General features: G+C 37.1%; 1 protein-coding gene across 1 annotated transcript; it reads right to left on the bottom strand.

Annotated features, from left to right (window-relative positions):
- Nucleotides 1-5365: 5365 nt before the first annotated feature.
- LOC109405681 (uncharacterized) lies at nucleotides 5366-7569 on the bottom strand. Its single transcript, XM_062856477.1, has 3 exons — nucleotides 7509-7569; nucleotides 7328-7452; nucleotides 5366-7093 (listed from the first exon to the last, which is right to left on the bottom strand). The coding sequence occupies exons 1-3, from the start codon at nucleotides 7567-7569 to the stop codon at nucleotides 6770-6772; spliced, it is 510 nt and encodes a 169-aa protein (XP_062712461.1). The 3' UTR covers nucleotides 5366-6769.
- Nucleotides 7570-7827: the final 258 nt, after the last annotated feature.

Genomic DNA, 7827 nt, shown 5'->3' with positions numbered 1-7827 from the left:
AGATTCCATTATCTATTTAACAACACCATTCCGATAAACATTCCCACATGGATGTTTAAAATGTATTGATCATGACCGACTCGAGTCTGTTTTGGTCGAAATCTATTTTGATTGATATAAACGTCATGTGCTCCAAGCCCTGTGACAGCACTGACAAACTTCTTTACAGCTTGTAGGCTTTATATAGGCTTACAGGGCTTAATTTAGTTCTTACTGGTTATAGTGCCCATAAGCATTAGGAATGCTTATATAGAGCTATTTAGCACTGAAAAGCTGTTATATGGCTGTTATAATGCTCAGAACAGTGCTTAGTGGTTACCTGGGTAATTTTTACTGATAGTAACTTTAAATTATTATAGAACTATTGAAAAACAATCGAATCAATTAGTCACTAATAAAGCTAATGTTGACTTATTGTACGAACTATATGGGCTTGATTTCTATTGTAAAAAGTAACAATATATCTACTATGTGTTTTATTGCCAACAATAAAACCAATCATTTGTTAATAATATTTACCATGTAATGAATGGTAATTTTTTATCCGGGATGTTAGCCCAAATGAACAGTCGGATGAAGTTTACGTTCATTCAACGTCAGTTGATGGTTTGTTGACACTGTCAGACATTGCAGTTATCGGATTTTCGTTCGCTAAGTGAAACGTAAACATGTTGCAGTTATCGAACGTCTACTGTACCAGAAAAGGTGCTTCCGCAACTGCACGCCAATCACGGAAACACCAGATGGACAATTCGACAAATAACACCAGAGGCGAGTCCCCACCTTGGTCCCCACCAAATCAGAATCAAAAAGAGTCTTCTCGTGTTTTCACCCACATCGAGTAGCTTTTTCGTTTGGCCGGACTGCTGAAAAGGTCTAACGCCGAAAATTCGCTTTTGGAAAGATCCAAATAAACACCATAGTGTTTGCAAATCTATTGTTACAAATACATTTTTTTCATCATAATTACCCAAGTAACCACTAAGCCCTGTCGTAAGCTGTCTAAAGGTCATAAAAAAGCTTTTCCGTGTCAATAGGCTCTATAGAAAATTTTCAAATGTTCTCAGGCATTATAAATAGTAAGCACTGAAATAAGCCGTATATTAGTATATGACGCTATGCTATAGTGCTTGTAAACCCAGTGTCTATGAGCCGAATAAGAAGCCTCACAGTGCTGTTAAAAGGCTTGGCCTGCATGACGTTTATATCAATCAAAGCTGATTTCAAGCAAAACAAAAATAAACCACCGACTGATCCGGAGCAAAACGATCAAATATCCTCGGAAATTTCTTCCGATCAATAGGGTGTTTGAAGCTTGTTATCAGACACTTTAAGCATTGAATTGATACAGAAAATGTATAACTACTTTCTCGATTATATTATTAATGCATCGGATGTTAATCTGTGGAGTATCAATCGTTTTATCCACATCCACAGACGAACACCAAAACTAATCGATGAGCGATGAGCCCCATTTTGATTATCCTGTTATTGAACCTCGTCAACCTCCCAAACTTCCCTAGCTGCATCTCCTACAAATCTCTCTCAGCCATCCATAAAACCATTTTATACATCGAATGCGGACACTTTGTGCCCGATTTCCGATCTGAACATCGGATCGTCCGGAACATCAACGCTGTACCAACTTGTCTGCTTTTCTTTAAATACGGTGCTGAGCCAACCGATCTGTTGGTTCATCGATGGAGCAGATGGGAAATGTGACGAAATCCACTTAGAAATAACAATCCCGAGGATATCAGATCGAATCTGGGTCAGGCCGTAAAAATCGAAAAAAAAACTTCAATGGAAAAAACATCCAGAACAAAAAAAAAGAAGGTAAATAACTTTCTTTTTTTTGTTTTTTTTTTTTCTGACTCTCATTTGACAACTCTTCCACCAGAGACTTGGTACGCAGATTGAAGCTGGCCGTATATCAGCCGAATATTTCGCCAAAATTGGCTTTTAAGCAGATCTATTATAGGATGTAGTTCTGGTAAGCTCTGTTAACATTGCTCTTCATGTGAATATAGAACCAACTTGGTGCCAATTTTTACGGCTTAGTGGTTACTTGGGATCGTCTTAATTATTTTATTTCTAGAAAACTACATATCGTATTTATGTGTGATGGCATATAAAATGTAATAGGTTAACATATAAAATAAAAACGTACAGACCTTTATTATTTATGTGCATTGCATGTAGAAACTAAGGTGAGTTAGAAATCTGGTTCTATGTGCAAGGCCAGTGAAATTTATGTGCAAAGCTTGATTGCAAAAATCTATGTGCGCGGCATAACAAACTAGATGCGTATTATTTTTAGTGTAATGCACGGAAATGTTGGTTGATTGTTAACCACCAGTGAGTGACCAATCGGTCAACTTTGCAGCTCCGAGTGATGTTTCAAACTGTGAAAACTCTTGAAATTCCCGAATTTTCAATGATGTTTCGTCTTCAAGTGATTGAGAACGACTTTTTCATGATCCAGTGCACATAGTCGCTATGATTTTGGTAAAATAACTTCACTGGGAGCTGCAACTCTTGCAGCAATTTTATGCAAACACGTTTCAGTCGCCATTTTTTCACTTTGCACATCGCGGACGGCTGACACAGACGCCATGCATTGTTATTATGTGTGTACACACATATTTTTTTGCTATGAGTGTTAGGGGCTGTCCATAAACCACGTGGTCATGAGGGGGGGGGGGGTTCGTCCAATGACCATTTTGTTTGAAAAGTCCCAAAAAATGACCACGTGGTTTATGGACAGCCCCTTAACACATACCAACTATTTGTGAAATTAATCTAAAGCATAGACAACAAATATACTGTTCATATTTTAGGTTATAAAATGTATGTGTGGGAAAGTCAATAGAATCGATGTGAATTTTCACATTGATTGAATATTTGCAGTTTTTGCAGTGTAGGGCCCGACGCTCTTTCACGTATAGATATTGATTCTGAAGTTCTTAAAAATATGTTAGTTCTACCAATGCAGACCAGATCTTAAACCAGAAGGACGACACAAGATGAAATTACGAAATCAATAGCTGACAAGACTGATCACCTTCAAGCTTATGATTCAATTGACAACACTGATGCTTTTAATTTACCTAAGCTAACTTTCCAAGCCTCCAAAGAACATTTGTATATAAGTATTAAAACAAAAAACCTGAAAGGAATTATTACTCAAGGGCAAATATTCCAACAAAAGGGAATGATTTGTTTATATGAATGCATGAAATTATTAAATGAAATGGCCAAATATGCATTCATAAAAAGAATTTCGATCAGTGTAATGGATCCAATCTTCAATAATGTTTCCCGGGAACAATTTAAACAAATATGCAATGGAAAATTAAGTGACGTCACAGTAATATTATATACACCAGCAAAGGTGATAACGAAAAACGATGAAATCAATCAACTTATACAGTTATGACCCGCTGGTTGGGGGCTTAATAGTTGGGTGACTTTTTAGTTGGGGCTCCGTTAGTTGAGCTGTCAGCCAACTAAAAAGCACCTGGATGTCATAATTCAATGTCAACCAATCTGTAATTCCGAGGGGCGAGCTAATGAGTTTTGGTTTCTTAAACTTTACTGATAATCGAGAAGAATTTCTATTTCATATTTCTTAAAAAAAAAAACAATATGTACAATTACTTCGAAACAAATGCAAAACATCGGCAATCTTTATTTTGTCGATCAATGAAAGAGTTTTGTGCTTGCATTTTGGTCCGGGTATTTTCATAAACATCCAAGGGGTTGGTCACTCGGCACAATGTGCCCAGGCACACTTCGGCACACATCGGCACACTCGCCGGCACGTTTCGGCACACTTGTCGGCACACTCTACACATTATCAGTGCATGAGTTAAATGAAATGGGAGCACTGTCGCTTTCTGTCACTGCAGGTGCTGTAGCTAGGGTAGATGAAAATAAACAAAGCGTTGGCCTGAATTCAAGAATTTAAAATTCTCTTGAAATCTTACTTAGTGCTTGAAATATTATTAATTATTATTGAAGTGCAATATAGTACCTTCACCCAAGCCTCGAGCAGTATATGAGAATTGATAAATGCTACTATTTACCTCAAGATTTACCTGCTGCCCAACTAACAATTGCAAGTCACAAACAAGCAAGCTTGCTGAATTGTTGCTTAATAATGGTAATGATAGCTGAACTAAAATTATGCTCTACACATTACTGTTTAAATGATTTTTCAAACGAGAAAATAGTCAATGTTCGACTTTCCACATCGGTATCAACAATAATGAATTAAAACACTTTTCAAAAGTTTAACAAAAAAATTATTCGACAAGCATTGATTCCTTAACAAAAGAGTTTAACAAAACATTTGTCTGCATCTTATTAAGCTGATGTATCGATAAGCATATGCTCCTGAACAATGTGCTTTTCACTTGTCAAATAAACGCCTTCAGCCCGTTATAGTTTGACTCGGAACTTTGTTCGGATTATGGGATAAATCATGGCTAAAACTGTTTAGACAACCAAGTTATTAAAGAACCAAAATTTTAAACGAATCACATAAAATAAAACAGAATAGAATTTTGTAGTTTAACATTGAGTGCCAAGAGACGTAATCAACGTAAAATGGAGCATTTATTTATTAGTCTGTAACAAGATATCTTGTACATACCTTAATTATTATATTTTTTATCTTACGCAGCAGTTCGATTGTACGAGACGCTTGGATCGACGCATTTGACATTTCAGTGCTGTCGTGTTTACTGAATATTGTTCCCACAGTCACCTATATAATCAAACAGCATTCAGAAATCGACACATATCAAGTATCCCTAAACATCCTTATGCACTTTTTATTGAACATAATATCAAGATTCCATGACAAAATCATAAATAAAAAAAAATGCTTAGCGGATTTTCGACTGAGCTTGAGTAGATTACCTGAACAGATGATGTGAATGCAGTGTCCAAGACCATACCGCACCACATATTGTCATACATTTTTAAGGATCTATATACACACTAAGATCAGCTCGGTATTTTTTCAATGTTTTACTGAGTTCTCAACAGCAGATTTAACTCGGTACGCTCGGTTGTTTCTTTTGCAGATATTCTGTAAATGTGTTACCGAGCTCAGCTAACAAACTGTCAAAAGTTGCTGATGCACGGTAAATATCGTTACTGGTGAACGGTAAATACGATTACCGAGTGTACCGAGATAAATCTGCTGTTGAAAACTCAGTAAAAAGATGGAAAAAATACTGAACTCAGTGAAAAAATTACTGAGCTGGAACATCTGAATCTTAGTGTGTATATATACATTTTTAAGGATCTATATATATATATATATATATATATATATATATTTAATAATAAAAATAAAAACATTCATATCGCAATAAGTTCGTCTGGAAACAATATCTTCAATAATGACCAACACTTTTTGGCCGCATTCGATACAAGTTTTCTCACCGTGCGATAAAAATACTGACAGCGAAATCAGAATGGAAAACACGTGTTTTGGGCTGAACAGCTGTTGAAGTATAAGGCGTTGTTCAGTTGATTACCACGTGCTGTGCTAATTCACCACTGCTGAACACAAGTTCAGGAGTGATCATTATTGAGTCATGGGAAGATTATGTTTTGCTTTGGTCGCTGCATCTCACCATCTCTAGGATGGCGCAGATAGGAAGGCAAGCGGCTGGCAATCGACAGGTCTCGAGTTCTAATCCGGATTTAGCTAATTTTATATGCAATTCTTATTTCATAATAAGTGTTCTCATAATAATAATAATAATAACTCTCGTGAGAGTTCAAAATTTTTGCATTTCATTTATTTTCAGTCATTTTTGCCAATGCTGAATAACAACTTTCTTGTACATTTGTAAAACGTTTTGAAGAACAAAAAATTAAGTTGGTGCACAACATGATGCTTTATAACTTCTCCAAATTTGTGTGAACAAAACCCGAACATAGGTTGTACGTGAAGATAATTCAAATGTTATTCAACATTATGTTGAATTAATTCGTCATAATGGTGTTTGTTAAATGAGTGATTGTTAGTTGGGTGTTTACTGGGCACCTTCAACAGATCATTTGCTACAAGTGAGATTTGTAAACTGCTTTAGAAAATCAAACAGACATCCAGCTTTGAACGTGAATAATTTAGGAACAAATCTATACGTGCCATATCCAAGAGTTGCAGTTCTAGCAGTTAAAACTCTTCGCATCGCACAGAATAATTCTGATGAAGATTCCCAAAATTTGTAATGAAATATGTTTTATCCACAAGAAAATCGAGAACAAATCCATGTAGAGCGAAGGTGATATTTATTTCTTTTGGAAAACATATACTATATCTCCGTTTGCAAGCCCAAGACTTAACAATAACAAACACCAAAAATCGAATATTGACCACTCCATTGCATACGTCAAAGAATCTTACCTGCAACCATATACCTAAATTGGTTGAAAACTAATTCAAATAAAACAAAACAAAAGGAACTCAGTTCAAAAACTAAAACAAAACGATTTATTTTATAGTGCGTAGTTTTACTTTACACATTTCCAAGACTTATCTGACATTCGTTCATTCGATATTATATGAAGCTCAAACCTAGATTATTCAAAAAATAGTATACGGTGACAACACCTAATTTTAATCACTTTTTTACGGTTCCTAATTTCGTTCACACCAAGCAAAACGTATAAGGTAAATGGAATTAGTAACCGAGAAAAGATGTTGGAACTTGGGGTGGAATTAGATGATGTCACGGTACATTATCTAATTTATTAATCGATTCCTTTTCCTTCGACAAAACAAGACCGGCTTTACTAACTGAGCAATATTTGGGTTAAGTTCGTCAGCGGCTCTATGACCGCTCTCTGATGGTGTTGTCAAAATGATCCAGAACATAGGCAGTGGGACTTTCGAGATCAGCAGAGCCAGTCCGGTGTTCTGCAACGTAGCTTCCACTCTACTATGGCTGCCGGTTCGATGGCCTCCGCGCCCGGTATTGTGAGTCAGTTCCGGCAGTATGTGAAACGTAGTCGCGTCCAGAAACGTTCCTGCAGAAAATAGCGTCGCGATGCCGGTGGAATTCAGGGACTACCAGGTTCCCTTCTACTAATTCCGAAGAATAACAGCAAGCGAGATGGAGTGAGAAGAGGAGCACGTGCTATCGTATTCGTCATGCAGTAGAAATCCAACTATTCCAAAAGCTACCGGAGCTGTTTTACATTTATCTCGACGTCGATGGCTGGTGGAAGCTGCTTCCTCGAGGCCCACTTCGCCAATCCCGACTCGAACGTGCCAGTCTGATTGCACGTAGAAACCCTCTCATACTGGTAAAAAAATCTGATCCACCAACATCATCATAATGAGTCCTAGCACCAGCAGGCCAATTGTAGACGAGTGCTCATCCGCACTGTGCTGTTGATCCGGATTATATCCATGGTCTTCGTCTCCTGTTTACTCTCATGGAGCAAGATCGTTTTCCTTCTAGAGTGATGACCGTGGTTACCTGTGGTGGTGCTTCGAAGAACGACAAATGTTTCATTTTCTCCTAGAACGGAATAATTCATTCATTTAAACACTTCCAACGAATCATACGGTAATATTCATGATAAGTTTGAGGGCTTTTCCGTAATAATATAATTAATTCAAAATACCTTTTTCGCACCGGTCGCAACTGATGTTTATTTTGTTTACGAAAAGATCGCCACGAAACACCTAAATTTGGCATGGTTGCCAGATACATCAACACAATTATGTTTTGACAATCCCTGCACGCTAAATGTGTACGGCACAGAAACGGGCACTATTGGGCACAGCGCCGGCAC

Source organism: Aedes albopictus, chromosome 1 (genome assembly GCF_035046485.1).
Source record: "Aedes albopictus strain Foshan chromosome 1, AalbF5, whole genome shotgun sequence".
NCBI lineage: Eukaryota > Metazoa > Arthropoda > Insecta > Diptera > Culicidae > Aedes > Aedes albopictus.
Note: the sequence above shows the minus strand (reverse complement) of the source record. Positions and strands in the feature narration are given on the sequence as shown.